Here is a 13,359-nt window from a genome sequence, read left to right as displayed (position 1 = left end):
ATATTGTCCTGCATTTGCAGAGTTGTACCATTTCGTACCAGTCGTTGTTCCAGTGTTGTTGTTTTCATCGTGCTTGTTGTTGACATTGGTGCCTTTGGTACGCTTCTTGTTGTTGTCTTTGTTGTTGTTTTTGTAGGTTTTGTTGTTGTGTTTGTTGCGCTCAATGACCACACCGAGTGGAGAATTCGAGTCCTTCACAAAGTTACTTGTGTCAGTGTCCTTTGTGGCATCTGCTGTTTCATTAAGCGTGCCATCTCTGATTCCTCGGCACTCCCTGTCTGGAGTCATGTCCGGTTCACTGGAATCATCTTTGGTTTGTCGATGCTCCCCGTCTGGAGCCCTTTCTGGTTCACCTGAATCAGCTTTGGTTTCTTGACACTCCCTGTCCGGAGTCAGTTCAGGTTCATTTGAATCATCTGAGGTGTCTTGATGCTCCCCGTCCAGAGTCAAAACGTTCAGGAATGCGTTTTCATGTGGAGAGGCTCGAGTGGATGAGGTTTGAATTAACGTGGTGTCACTGGAGTCACTAGTAGCCTCACTTTGATTGTCGAGTGCCTCTGTACATACTAGCGGAGAACAGTCAGTCTCGCTGTCATGTTGCATATCCTGTATGGGAATTGCACTTGTCGCACATACAGTGGGAAAACCTTCTGTGTCTTCTTGTCGGTTAATTGAGCTGGGTAGACTGTCAGAGTCTTCTTCTGGGGGCTCAAATAATCTGGGTGGATTGTCATAGTCGCTTTGTTGTTCACGTGAGCGTGGTAGACTGTCATAGTCTGCTTGCTGTTCACGTGAGCATGGTAGACTGTCATAGTCTACTTGCTGTTCACGTGAGCGTGGTAGACTGTCATAGTCTGCTTGCTGTTCACGTGAGCGTGGTAGACTGTCATAGTCTGCTTGCTGTTCACGTGAGCATGGTAGACTGTCATAGTCTACTTGCTGTTCACGTGAGCATGGTAGACTGTCATAGCCTACTTGCTGTTCACGTGAGCGTGGTAGATTGTCATAGTCATCTTGCTGTGCACTTGAGCGTGGCAGACTTGCATCGTCTGCTGCTGGTTGCTCAGATAAGGTTGCTAGACCCTCATGGTCTTGATCATGCAAGGACTGCGCTCTGGAGTCTTGCGTTGCTTCTATCGTGGAGTCTGTCAACAAGCTCGTTGTGGAGGCTTGTACCGCTCTCTCTGCGGAGTCTGGCATCGTTCCCTGTGTGGAGTTATGCAGTGGTCTCACTGTGGAGTCGATCTGTGTGCTTTCAACGGAGTCGTGCAGTGGTGTCGCTGTGGAGTCTTTCTGTGTTCTCTGTGTGGAGACGTGTAGTGGTCTCGCTGTGGAGTCTGTCATCGCTTTCTGTGCGGAGTTGGGGACACTTCATGGTGCGTTACTCTCTGTGTGGAGTCGGGGACTCTTCGTGGTGTTTGGAGCACTGTTCGTGGTGCGTGGACCACTGGTGTGGCGTCAGGCCGCTCTCTGTGGGCTTGTACCACTCTCTGTCTCTTGGCGTCAGGCCGCTCTCTGTGGACTTCTACTGCTCTCTGTCTCTTGGCGTCAGGCCGCAGCAGAATCCTGTACTTCTGGGTTAGGATATCGTCTGTGCTGGGCTGAGGATCCTCAAATCCGATGTCCATGTCTGTGTCGGATTCCTCACTGTACAACACATCTCGTTGCTGTTCGGATTTGTTACTGAGATCGCCACGTCCAATGATGAAATCATCTTACGAGTCGTAGTCTTCAAGAACCATATCATCACTTTTTGTGTCGGAGCTGTCATTGTGCTCGCGATGTCCAAAGAAGTAATCAACATCTGAGTCGTAGTCTTCAAGGACTCAATCATTACTTTGGGCGGTGCTAACTGCTTGTTGCAGGGTTCTGCGGAGGTTACTTTCAGCTACTGGTCGAAGTTCAGGCATTGTGCTGTTGTTGCAGGTAAAAGAATTGTGTTTTCCAGCTTAAATTTTTTTTAAACTGTTTTGGGACATTTCCCCTTTAAGTGGGCCTGGTCCGGGGCCTCTGATGTCATGACGTTTGTGACATAGAGCGTAGGAATGGATTGTGCATGTGCAGATCGCTTTTCCTTCAGTGTGCTCTTTTCGCAATTGCGCATGCGCGGCTTCTCGCACATGCGCAAACAGACCTTCCTTTGCTCAACTGCGCCTGCGCGGCTTCTCGCGCATGCGCAAAACACTGTTTTGCCGGTTCGCGTCTTCTGGAGAACTGCGCATTTGCGGCTCCTTTCTCACGATGGATGCCAATCAAAACTGCCGTTTTCTGCATTTGCAGGCCTACCTTCGCCTCGTGGTGAGTATTGGCGCCTCTTTTACCGTTCTCTCTTGTGTTTTCCTCGCAGTATTCTTGAAACTTGTCCAGGACTGTCTGGAAGTCTCTCTTGTCTTGCCCTTTGGAGTACTTGAAGATCTTGAAGGTTTCTGCTTCACTTGCACCCCCAATAGTGAGCAGGAGCTTTATTTTCTCTGCATCCGCCACGCCATCTAGGTCGGATGCCACCAGGTAGATCTCAAATCTCTGCCTGAGTGCACGCCAGTTGGCACTGAGATTGCCGTGGCAACTGAGCCGCTGAGGAACCGGAATCTCGAACATCTTGCCTGGATGCTGTTGCTGGTAGCCACGGATCTGTTGAGTTGAACTAGAGATTCAACAGGCTACTACTGGTACCATGTTGTGTTATGCTTCTTCATGTAGCATAAGCTGCTTCCTTGATGTATGCTCTGGCAAAGGAAGGTTCAGACTTGGAGATAGGTTTAACACATTTATTGAACAGTTAACAATTCTCCTACTTGAGTTCGACTCTCCTGCTAATCTTGCTATAGTAACTCAGTCCAACTAACCAGTCTGCTCTAATCCATGCGGTGGTGTGATGCTTTCGATCTGCCCCTGTGTTTGAGTGTCGCAAGTGGAAAAGAGGACTAGCATGTGTGCCCTGTCCTTTTATATGGGTAGCCCCCTTGTGGTAGTGTCACCTCTGGGTGTGTCTTGACTACCCATTGGTCGTGTCCTATCTTACTGACCTATTGGTTGAATGTCTGTGTGTCATGATGTCTCTGTGCTCCCTCTAGTGTTTATTTAGTCCTAGTGTATCTGCATTAACCCCTTGTGTCTTTACAGTGATGCATTTCACCACAGGTGGCACAGTGGTTAGCACTGCTGCCTCACAGCTCCAGAATCCCGGGTTCAATTCCTGGCTTCAGGTGACTGTCTGTGTGGAGTTTGCACTTTCTCCCCATGTCTGCGTGTGTTTCGTCCAGGTGCTCCGGTTTCCTCCCACAGTCTAAAGATGTGCAGATTAGGTGGATTGGCCATGCTAAATTGCCCCTTCGTGTCCAAAAGGTTAGGTGGGGTTACTGGGATAAGTTAGAGGTGTCGCCTTACGTAGGCTGCTCTTTCCAAGGGCCGACGCAGATTCAATGGGCCAAATATGCTCAAAACGTCGTTCATGTGACTGTCATGTGGAGTATGTATGGTGCCAAACATTTTAACAGCACACAAAAGGCAAAATACTGCAGGTGCTGGGAATCTGAAATGCAAACGGAAATTGCTGGAAATACTCTGTGGAGAGTTTATTAACTTATTTCAGTCAGTGGAAGACTTCTGCATGACATTGATAATGGCTGGTTGGAGCTGGGGCAATCATTCGTGTGTGCACGGTTGTGTTAAAAGAGAAAAGAAAATGCAAATAGCCTTGCAGCAGGCACCATGACAACTGATGGTGGGGTATTCGGAGCATGATCAGTCTGGTGTAGTCACTAAAAGAACAGCAACCATAACTCCCGAAGCATTCATTATGTGTAGACATGCAGAGAGTTTCAGTTTAAGCAGAAAGATTTTGGCAGGTTTTAACTGCAATTCCCTTTTGAACTAGCACTTAGTCCATCTGCATTCCCGCAGACAGATTGTTGCAGCCAGCCTTCGTAAATATAAGGTCTGAAAATTGAATACAAGAATTTGTAAGAAGGAATGTAGTCAAGCAACTATTCTAGGCTAAAATGAGAAACACAACATGTTCATGAATGCCTAGCAAACCTGGTAATTCAGGATTATTTTTGCACACTATTGGCCTTTATTTTAACTAATTAACTAGAAGTTTGGCATTGAACATAATTCTAAATGCTTCAACATGTGCAAATGTTGCACAAATTCCTCATACAGCAAGGAGGATAGGAAAATAGTCGAATTCTGTACGTAGACGGTCCATGTGTTGTACAGGAGAACCATGCTACAAAATGTCTGCCTTCCTGATTATCTTCCAGAATTTTCCTGGGATAAAATTGTGTGAGACAAGTTGTCAGCGTTTGCCATTATCCCCAAGGAAGTTTCTTCCTTTTCTGTCCATAAAGGATTTAGAAATAAAGTTACGGATCGGGTTTCAACGACTGCCGTAAGCAATTCTGCAGCATTGACTTGGGGGCGATTCTCCGAGCCCCGCGCCGGGCCAGAGAATCGTTGCAACCGTGCCATGACGCCCCGACGCCGGCGCACGATTCTCCGGGGTGCGGAGAATCGACGCCATTTGCGTTGGCGTGTTTGGCGCGCTGCGGGCAGCTGGAATCGGCGGGACCGTCGATTCTCCAGCCCGGATGGGCCGAGCGGCCGCGTGGATACGACAGAGTCCCGCCGGCGTGGTTCACCCCTGGTCGCTGCCGGCGGGAACTCTGCGCGAACGGTCGGGGGGGGGGGGGCGATGGGGTCTGGCCCGCAATCGGGGCCCACCAATCGGCGGGCAGGCCTCTCCCTGCCCCCCCGGGCCTACTTCCCTGCGCGGCCGGCCCCTGAACACCGACGCCATGTTGAGTCGGGGCCGGCGCGCTAAAGGAGTCCCCCGCGCATGCGCAGGTTTGCGCGGCCCAACTGCGCATGCGTGGGTCGGCGTCCATTTGCCGCTGGGAAAGGAGGCTGGAGCGCCGTGAACCGCTCCAGCGCCGTGCTGGCCCCCTGTGGGAGACAGAATAGGTCGTACCCGGGCCCGGTTCACGACGGCGTGAACACTTGGGCTCCATTTGGGAGAATCGCCCCTGGTGTTTTTGTTGACCAGCAAATAGATCATCTTGTTTTGAAGCTTCCTTTTTCTGGTAATCATCAGCAGTTAGGATAAAACCATCATAGATTAAAAGTGACTTGAAATTGCAAATTAGGCACGGTGGTGCAGTGGTTAGTACTGCTGACTCCCGGCGCCGAGGGTCCGGGTTCGATCCTGGTCCCGGGTTAATATCCGTGTGGAGTTTGTTCATTCGCCCTGTGTCTGCGTGGGTCAGTCTCACCCCACAACCCAAAGATGTGCAGGGTAGATGGATTGACCATGCTAAATTGCCCCTTAATTGGAAAAATTTAAAAAGAGCAAAATTAAATTTTTTTTAATGAAATTGAAAATTAGGAAGGAGATTGGTGAGAATAATGTTCCCATTCAGCCTTCAATTCCAGATTTAAGAATTAATCCCTGGCACAGTTTATTCCAAATTTAAATTAGTTTTAATACAGTCAACTTACAGAGCCTCATGAGTTAGAGAATTAATTTATGCTGCAGGGGCTATTTAGCAATATGATAATGGATTTAGGAGAAAATCCTATTTTAAAGACATTTTAAGATCTGCATAACTTGCTGGAACAGAAAGCAATATAAGATAATCTAAAATTCTTTAGACATTAACTGAATTATGATTATTAAGATTTGAAAATGTAGTTTAATGCAATTTATTTTGACCGTTCCTTTAGTTGCACCCAAGTGACAGTGATCAATATTTTATTGCTGCTGACTTCTTGCCACCTTCTATTGACTAGCTGTTTGTTAATCAGTCTTCATATAAGTTTGTAATACAGATGAAGAACTGTAGAATCATAGAATCCCTCCGTGTAGAAGGCCATTCGGCCCATTGGGTCTGACCCTCCGAAAGAACATCCTACCTGGGGGGGGGGGGGGGGGGGGGGGGGAAAGAGTGTGAGGGTGTGGAGGAGAAGAGTGTGTGATTATGCAGACTTGCAGGGCGGGAGTGTGTGTGAGAGCCAGGTTGTGTCTGAGGGCCGGGTTGCATTTTTGAGGGAATGGAGGTTTTTTGATGGGGTTGGTTGTCCATGGGGAGGGAAAGTTTAGCAGGAGCCGGTTTAGCAAGGGGCTGGTTTAGCACACCGCTAAATCGCTGGCTTTGAAAGCAGACCAAGGCAAGCCAGCAGCACGGTTCAATTCCCGTACCAACCTCCCCGAACAGGCGCCGGAATGTGGCAACTTGGGGCTTTTCACAGTAACTTTATTGGAAGCCTACTTGTGACAATAAGCGATTTTCATTTCATTTTTTCATTTCAAGTTTATGAGGGGGAAATGGGCAGGAGGAGAGCAGAATGAGTGTTGTTTGAAATCCAGTATCACAGCTTCATAATAAAAAGGTGAATCCAATTTTTCTGAGTTTAAATTGAAGCTGATAAAAACAGTTGACTATTGTGATTGATTGTGCGAACGCCTGCTCTTCTGGACATTGCATTAAAATCAAAATCAGTTTCTTTAGCAATATGAAACGACACTATCCAACTGGCAAACAAAAGCACAGAAAATTGAACGTGAGGTAGGAGGATGAAGCTCGGCAAAAGTGAAGTCGTAATTTTACTTTAACAAGTTCGAAGTATTGAATAGTGCATAAACTGAACATTCAACCTCATCTTTTTCTGCATTGAAAAGAGTTAAAAACTGTTTGCGAAGTACAATGAGTTCAGAATATTTGACAAGTTCAACAATATTGACGATTGAAAGTGAGTCGTTACAAGATTTTACCTACCGTTTTACCTGCCATGCTAACAAGGGAAGAAGCAAGAAAATCTTTAAAATCTGTCCGCTTTCCATATTCTCTTGTTTAAATTGTGTTTTTCAAGATGGACCATTGCTGGTCTGATATAATTGTTGCAGCTGGCCACATGCTGAAAGTTCTAACCACCATTGCTCTCAAGACTGGCTTTCAGAAAGTCTCTTCAAGACAATGAAGAAAATCCTGCAGACAGAGCCACTGATATTGCGTCTATACTTCCTCAGGAAACTAAGGAAATTTGGCAGGTCCATACCGACTCTTACCAACTTTTACAGGTGCACCATAGAAAGCATCCTGTCTGGCTGCATCACAGCCTAGTGTGGCAACTGCTCGGCCCAAGACCGCAAGACACATCAGAGAGTCATGAACACCACCCAGTCCATCATTCAAACTCTCCTCCCATCCATTGACTCTATCTACACCTCCCGCTGCCTTGGGAAAGCGGGAAGCATTATCAAAGACAATTTCTACCCGGCTTACCCACTCTTCCAACTTCTTCCATCGAGCAGGAGATACAAAAAACTGAAAACATGCATGGACAGATCCAAAAACAGCTTCTCCCCCGCTGTTACCAGAATCCTGAACAACTCTCTTTGGACTGATCTGATTAATATTACATTCCTGTATGCTCCACCCAATGCCGGTGACTATGTATTTACATTGTGTACCTTGTGTTGCCCGATTATCTATTTTCTTTTCTTTACATGTACCAAATGATCTGCTTGAGCTACACGCAGAAAAATACTTTTCACTTAACCTCGGCACACGTGACAATAAACAAATCCAATCCTATCCAATTTGGACTCACTCGACATTCCACTCACGTGAATTTATGGCAATAACATCTTTGATTTTGTGAGAGGAAGTAAGGAGGTTAGCTTTTGAAGATGCACAGAAATGAAGGTGAACGCAGAGCCCCACAAACTGCAAATTTGCCTCTGGCCCTAGGCATGAATTCCCTGCTTGTGTTCCTGTGTTCTAGAAATGGATAGATTGTTATGCAGATAGGTTGAGATGAAGGTAGGGTGAGAGCTACCTTGTATGTGGAGCATGAACAGCAGCACAGACCAATTGGGCTGAATGGCCTGTTTACTCGAAATTTGACGCAATTCTTTGTGATGCTATGTATTACTGTGTGATTAACATGAAGTCCACCGAAGATCAAATTTCTTCAACAAGCAAGCTGGGGCAATAAACTGCTGATTGTGACACCCCTGATCCTTCCACAATGACACACATGGTGCTGAACATTAAACTGAGATTTCCACATGTATTTCACTACCAAGTATTCAGCACTTCCATTAAAAGACTCCATCTATCAGGAGACCTGGTTAGAAGCTTGATTGCTGATTTGCTTTTATTCAACAAAATGCCTCCGTCACCTTCCAAAGCGAAAGGCTTTGTTATTTTGTAGTGATAAATTATTGCCTTCTAAAAGCAGCAAGATTTTTTTCAACTTAAATATGTAACATTTTGTCAAGGCTTCAACCGGAATCACTTTCACAAGTTATGACAAGCTATCTAACTCCCGTCGAAGCAAGGCACATCAACGCGCACACACCCCATGCATTTCCCAAATTATGAATTGTGTTTTTTTTTAAACTGATACCCAAATGCAAAATTTGGTCTTTACATGCCAATGATTGCAATAATATGACATTTATTTCAGTTTGAATTGATGGCATTCTGCATATTCAAATTGATTGAGGCCATCCAGCTTGTTTTTAACAGTGTGGTTTGTCATTCCAAGTGGATAAACAGGTCTGACAGGTAAAACATTGGCATGCATACAGGTAGAGGAGTGCTTGTAACCATGGATTCTGATGATGTCACAGTTGAAAGGGCATGTTGGCGCAGTTCACTGAACATGTGGCTGGGAGGGAAGTTTATGTAAGTATTTGGCCTTCAGATTGCCGAAGTAACTAAGTCACTTGATGCACAGGGAAGGCGAAACTTCTGTCACAATTAGGATTACCCTGAAGTACGTGGAAGTGTTCTGAAGAGGTTGGAGGGGCAAGAAATATTTACATCAATCCCAGTATCCCAGAGACGTTACAGGTAGAGTTAGGTTGGTTCCTGGTGTTTTTAAGCATAAGTTCGTTGCCTGCCTTGAAATGCTTCCGGCACTTATTTCTGGGAGTTTTTATTTGCATTCTGTTGAGTGAGTTTGTAGTCTGGTCCAATTGATAGGAACTATACTTGAAATCGTCTCTTTTTAAGATGCTTCTCAACCGTGTTTGAAGTTATGGTCACAAGACATGCTCGCAGTCAAAGTGACTCTTTTGTTAGAAAATACAGCGTTCCAAAGTTAAATGAGCTAGAAATTTAAAACTACCTTCCTTTCGTCCTTATCATACGTCACTCATGAGTTCACAACAAGCAAACAACTTTACTCCAGTGATGTATCCCCACTGGTGATTCTGCTAACATCTCATGCTCAAGTGTTAACTCTTGCTGGTTAGTGTAAAAGGTTACTTCAAGGCTGAATGGGAGGAGTCTAAGTAATTAGGGTCTAGTGACAGATAACTGAGGTCCTGAAATCAGAAAGTCTGTTTATAGGCAATTGTGGAGTGGAAACATTTGGAGTGGGAATGTGATCAGCAGTGTGCAAACTCCCCGAGGTGAGTGCGTGGATTGATGCCACATTTTCTGCCATTTTATCTTCAGTTAGATTTGCTTGAAGTGCAAAGTTGATGAACTGCAGATAGTGATAGTAATAAGTCACAAGTAACTTTTTCAGTGTTAAAGTTCAGAGAGGCAGCTGTCTCAGGATTGTTTTGAAGTCTGGTAATGGTAAAAAGATCTAGGCTGGTGCCATCTTTTGAGATTATTTGGGTAATACACAGGTTTCCTTGCAATTTATAGAGTTTGATCAGTGACTGACGAACAGAACAGCTGCAACTCTGCTTATATTTCAAACCAGCTAAGTTTCCACTTACACAGATATACTTCATATTGAACAGTTTAACAATTCCCTCCATAGTCTGTGTTCTGTTGCCAATTCATGAACTTTCAAAGGTATTATTTTAGTACAAATTATGAATTTGGTAACTTGGAAAAAAAATGTGTTCAGTACGCACTTCTTGTAATTAGCAATTTTGCAAAATCCTTTTAACTTATAATTTTAATGGATATTATCAAAAGGCTGGGGTATAATTTGGGACTTCCTAATATCCAAGTCTGTTAATTTCACTAGAGTTTGAAATGGCATGTTTCAACTGATAACAATTAATCTTTCAGCCTCATAACATGCATGTTTTATCAGTTAATAAAACAAAGAAAATTGTGTCAAAATAAACGGTTTAAACCCTCTGGAAGATCAATGTTCCTGTAACGCTAGTGGACTTAGTTTCCTGTGGTGGAGTGATAGTTGAAATAGGTATTTTTGACATTATTTGTCAGAGGACATCCTGGAGTGTCTGCCCCGAGGTTTCATGTGTTTTTGTGATTAGACAATTGGTAAATGTCATGGGAATAAGTACATTGTTTCCTACTTGGTGAGAGGTCACTTGGTGCTCTGCAAATGTGCTGAGCTGCCTGACTTCAAGCTGAGTTCATACTTTCTGTTTGTGAGGTGTGTTTACTTTTGTACTAGAGAACAGGGAATGGGCAGTTAAGATTGAAGATGAGTCAGTGTTATTACTTTGAATGTAACCACGTTTTACCTTCACTAATGAATGTCTCAATGTAATGCTTAAATAGAACTGCATTAATTAAAATGCTCACAAAGAGATTATGCTTTTGTTATTTGAGTATAAGGCCAGATTCTTTGTTAATGTTTAGTTTTCAAGTGACTGCACTAATTTTGTAGTGGTTAATTCAAAGAACTTGCTGTCCATCCAATCTGATGTCTTGAGGTACACCTTTTATTCGATGGATGTCTTTGTACTAATAAGGATCTATCCGAATGCAAAGGATGCCCTTTGATCATTTGTCAGTAGGTTGGTGAATATGGTCCGGCATTGAAGGCAGAGTAATGCAATGATATATCCACATATTGTCTGACAGCACAGCTAATAACTGATGGAGGATTACACACTCTGTAATTACTTTGAGGCATTCTGGTGACTTATAAGGAATTATCACAATAATGCAGAGACCAAGTTATTAGAACTATGATCAATATTGGCATGCAGTGTTATGTGACAAAGATAATTTGGTGTTTTTCATTGCAGATGATGTCATACCATATGTGTTCATTTTTTAAAACAAAACGTTTTGCCATCTAAATTTTAGCTGTATCAATTTCCCTTTAAATAATGTGAAGAAAACTGATGCGCTTTGTAAATGTTAACTGAATGAACAATATATCTGCAACGTATCCTTGCTTTATTTTACAATCCATTGTTGCCCTAGAAGCCAGTTGAAGTGGCACTTTTGCAGGTCTGGGAGCCAGGGCTGCCCCCTCAACCATGGCCATGTGTGGCCCAGGAAATAAAGTGACCTGAAATTTAAGAAGAGTAATAGTCATTTTTTTCAGTTTGAAGCCATGTGATTTAGGTTGTACTCCAGGAAGGTGGGAATTCCTGGCTTAATTATGTCTAATATTTGATTGAGCAAATTGATCTCAATCAAAATCTCTAATTTGGGAAACAAAGAAGCAGGCACGTGGCGTTGTGTAATCACAATGCTTGTGATTTTTATTGAGGGCTGGTTTAGCTCAGTTGGTTGGACACCTGATTTGTGACGAAGAGCAAGGCCAACAGCGTGGGTTCAATTCCTGTACTGGTTGAGGTTATTCACGAAGGCTCCGCCTTCTCAAACTTGGCCCTCATCTGGGACTATGGTGACTGTACTATTTATGATACATATGAACAAAATGAAATGCTTTCCTAACAATCCTTATGTCTGTTAACAAGAATTATTTGTAATTATTTAAGTTTTTCTTTTATAATACTTGTTGAAAGAATGATTGACGAGTGTAGATTTGGATTATGGGTTATTTAAAAAAAATATTTTTATTCTCCTTTTTCACATTTTCTCCCAAATTTACCCCCACCAACAATAAAGAATAATCAGTAACGAATACAATGTCAATCCCCATATCAATAACAACAATCCCATCCTCCCGCCAAATCCCCAAACAGCATCCCGCATGTTAACATAAACAAATAACAAAAAGGAATCTGGAATCACCCATAGTCACCATTAACACACATAGTCTGTCCCCCTTCCCCCAGCCCCCCACTCCTAATGATCGAGGTAATCCAATTCTCAAAAGTGCATAATGAATAACGTCCATGAATTGTAGAACTCCTCCAGCCTTCCCCTTAGTTCAAATTTGACCTTCTCAAGAGTCAAGTATTCCAGCAGGTCACCCTGCCACGCCAGGGCACAGGGTGGATAGGTTGATCTTCATCGCAACAGGATCCGCCTTTGGGCGATCAACGAGGCAAACGCTACAACATCTGCCTCCAAACCTGTTTCCAACCCTGGCTGGTCTGACACCCCGGATATGGCCTCCCGAGGGCCCGGGTCTAGTTTCACGTGCACCACTTTAGAAATTACACTTAAAAACTCCTTCAATAATCCTCCAGCTTTGGACAGGACCAAAACATATGAACGTGGTTTGCGGCCCCCCCCCCCCCCCCCCACCCCCCGCAACGCTCACACACATCTTCTACTCCCTCAAAGAGCTGGCTCATCCTCGTCCTTGTGAGGTGCGCTCCAAATACCACCATCAGCTGTATCAGCCCCAACCTCGCGCGTGAGATGGAGGCGTTTACCTTCCGGAGCACCTCACACCAGAACCCCTCCTCCATACCCTTGCCCAGCTCTTCCTCCCACCTTGATCCCATCCAATGGTGCCTGCTGCTCTTCCAAAATATCCCGGTAAACTGCCGTCACTACACCATTCTCCAGTACCCCTGTCGTCAGCACCTCCTCCAGCAATGTGGAGGCCGGCTCTACCGGGAAGGTCTGTATTTCCTTTCTGGCAAAATCTCTAACCTGCATGTATCTAAATATTTCCCCCGCTCCAGCCCATACTTGGATTATGGATTATTCACACTGGTGGTGGTATTGACATTATTAGTGAACAAATGCTGTGGGATTTCTGGATGTAAAAGACTATCTACGCAGTATTGGAATTTTTGTTTTGTACCCAATTCATTTTTTCCAATTAAGGGGCTGGTTTAGCAGAGTGGGCTAAATAGCTAGCTTGTAATGCAGCACGAGGCCAGCAGCGTGGAACAAAAGATGCCCCCAGCCCGAGAGGCCGGCCCGCCGATCGGTAGGCCCCAATCATGGGCCATGCCACAGTGGAAACACCCCCCCTTCCCTCCACCCCCCCCGTGCCGCTCCTGGTTCCTGTAGAGGCCCCTACTCCATGGGGGTGAAGAGCCTGTTTCTCTGTCCCTGGAGCAGTTAGCCTGGAGTCATGGGGGTCTCTGAGAGCCCATGGTCAGTGATTAAGATAAGCAATCTGGAGCCGTTGATAACTCTCACTCCAAAGTCCACAAGTCCATCTTCAGCCTGGAGTCTCATACTGTCAGCAAACTGCTGGTAGTCAGTGACTTGTCATGGGCAAGGGGCCAAGTAAGTGTGGGTGATGGGG

The 13,359-nt window shown here is 44.8% G+C and overlaps 1 protein-coding gene across 13 annotated transcripts in view; it reads left to right on the top strand.

The window, feature by feature from the left end:
* Nucleotides 1-13,359, top strand: part of LOC140424893 (sickle tail protein-like) — a 931,095-nt gene that overhangs the window by 466,749 nt on the left and 450,987 nt on the right. The window contains exon 1 of one of the 13 annotated variants that reach the window (XM_072508473.1): nucleotides 8,648-8,693. The exons of 10 other annotated variants lie outside the window; for them this stretch is intronic. In XM_072508473.1, the coding sequence (XP_072364574.1) occupies nucleotides 8,649-8,693 (45 nt within the window). In that variant the 5' untranslated portion in view covers nucleotide 8,648. 2 more of the 13 variants (XM_072508478.1, XM_072508479.1) reach the window with 2 other exon arrangements.

Source organism: Scyliorhinus torazame, chromosome 6 (assembly GCF_047496885.1).
Source record: "Scyliorhinus torazame isolate Kashiwa2021f chromosome 6, sScyTor2.1, whole genome shotgun sequence".
NCBI lineage: Eukaryota > Metazoa > Chordata > Chondrichthyes > Carcharhiniformes > Scyliorhinidae > Scyliorhinus > Scyliorhinus torazame.
The sequence above is the reverse complement of the archived record's forward strand: the minus strand, read 5'-3'. Positions and strand labels throughout refer to the sequence as shown.